Genomic DNA, 2100 nt, shown 5'->3' with positions numbered 1-2100 from the left:
GTTAACTAAGTTCCATTTTTATTAAATCAAGGGTTTATTAAATCAAGGCTGTTCCTGAAGAAAAATTATATCCTACTGCAAGAGCTTTATTCATACCTTTGAATGGTTCTTTTTTAAAAAAAATCTGTAATCAGGTTTCACTAGAAGGAAAAAGATAAGATAGAATTTATTTTCTTTCGCTTTGTCCTTTTAATCCACAGATAATTGCTTTCATACCATCTTTTTTCTGACTTGTGGACTGGAATATGCTAATATATTTCACAGTCTCATCTTGTGGCTTAAATCTGATTCAGGACCCAATTTTTATATTTGCCAGAGGGCATAAATCCCTACTGGTCATCCGGGTACACTGGCAATCATATGGATTCTATATTTTAAAAATTCAGGAGTTCTTAATACAGTAGTGGCCAAAATTGTGGAAACCTTTTGGGAAAAGTGTATTTTTGAGGTCTGATAGCTAATAACACCACTTTTTTTTAGTAGTACCATAAAATTATATATCAATGGAAAGATAATTTAATCAAGAATGTAATGCAACATAGTTTGTTCAATTATCTGTACTGTATTCTATGAAAAGTTATGGCCAAATAACCAGAAAAACGAAGCACAGCTTGCTTAGGTTGATATCAGGTAGCTTTCCTTCCTCTGATTGTAGCCAATGAGCATGAGTCAATCAGGTGAGAGAGCCAATCAGGTGTCATCTTCTTTTGGCAATGAGCCAATCAGATCACAGTAGGATTCAGTTATTGATGTCATGTATTGAAGCTGAGAGGAGGTCGTTTGTCAGTGTGTTATGTGATCGCTATCAAGTTGGTTGGGGGTTTTTTTTGTGTTCTTTCATTTAGTGAGCTTGTAAAATGTAATAAAATTAAAGTAATGGTGCAAAGAGTTGACTGGTCGCCCAGAAAGCGATGTAAAATAGTATTGTTAAGTGAACAAGGCTACAGTTATAAAGAAATTAGAAAAAAAAATTGGTGGAAACTTAATCGAAGGTGACATTTCTACTGTATACTTTTCCCAAAAGGTTTCCACAATTTTGGCCACTACTGTTAAATAAAGGTAGTCCTCAACTTACAGCAACATTTGAACCCAAAAATTTCTCTTGATAAGTGAGACAATTCTTAAGTGAATTTTGCCCCATTTTACAACCTTTCTTGCCACCGTTGTTAAATGAACCGCTGCAGTTGTTAAGTCAGTAACGCGGTTGTTAAGTGAATCTGGCTTCCCCATTGACTTTGCTTGTCAGAAGGTGGCAAAAAGGTGATCACAAGATCCCGGGATATTGCAACCGTCATAAATATGAGCCATTTGCCAAGCGTCTGAATTTTGATCATGTGACCAGAAGGATGCTGCAGTGGTCATACGTGTGAAAAATGGTCATGTTATTTTTTCCCCGATGCCATTGTAACTTCGACCGATCACCAAATGAATGGTGGTAAGTTGAGCGCTACCTGTATTCTGCATTTTAAGGTTTGTGGCTTGTCCTAGTTGTCTCATAATTAAGCTTCTGTATTAGTAGAAATGCAGATCTTAACATTTTGCTTTTTGCTCTGCAGATCAGCACCTGCCACCAACTGCTCCATCCTCTAGTTTTGCAGCTTCTGGTCAAACTTTTTGAGACTGAGCACTCTCAGCTTGATGTCATGGAACAGGTGATGACAACTAAAAAATATGGGATTCTTAACTGTTGAGACTTTCCATGGGGCATCCTGAAGATTAGTATTTTATGAAGTTGCTGAAGTAGCTTGCCTGCTTGTAAAAGTATCGTTGCTGAGGAGAGTAAAGGGTTGGGAATCCTTGAGTTCATACTCTTGAATCTAACATAATAATAAAGTTGGAAGGGCCCTTGGAGGTCATCTAGTCCAACCCCCTGCTCAGGCAGGTAACCCTATACCATTTCGGACAAATGGCTGTCCAGTCTCTTCTTAAAATCTTCCAGTGTTGGAGCATTCACCGCTTCTGGAGGCAGGTTGTTTCACTAGTTAATTGTTCTGTCAGGATCTATAAGAAAGAATTCAGAATTATTTTTATTTAAATGTAAAAATGGTGAAGTCCACCCTTACTTGAAAGTCTATAATTAATATAATTGGCTGGGAAAAT

The 2100-nt window shown here is 37.1% G+C and overlaps 1 protein-coding gene across 1 annotated transcript in view; it reads left to right on the top strand.

The window, feature by feature from the left end:
* Positions 1 to 1556: 1556 nt before the first annotated feature.
* LOC107301004 (negative elongation factor C/D-like) overlaps positions 1557 to 2100 on the top strand; it is a gene marked incomplete at its 5' end in the record, with an annotated part of 5723 nt that continues 5179 nt past the window's right edge. Inside the window, one exon of the mRNA XM_015830277.1 lies at positions 1557 to 1652. Within this exon, the coding sequence (XP_015685763.1) occupies positions 1557 to 1652 (96 nt within the window). The remainder of the gene's footprint in view (positions 1653 to 2100) is intronic.

This window comes from Protobothrops mucrosquamatus, unplaced genomic scaffold, assembly GCF_001527695.2.
Source record: "Protobothrops mucrosquamatus isolate PMUCROS unplaced genomic scaffold, P.Mucros_1.0 scaffold9539, whole genome shotgun sequence".
NCBI lineage: Eukaryota > Metazoa > Chordata > Lepidosauria > Squamata > Viperidae > Protobothrops > Protobothrops mucrosquamatus.
The sequence above is the reverse complement of the archived record's forward strand: the minus strand, read 5'-3'. Positions and strand labels throughout refer to the sequence as shown.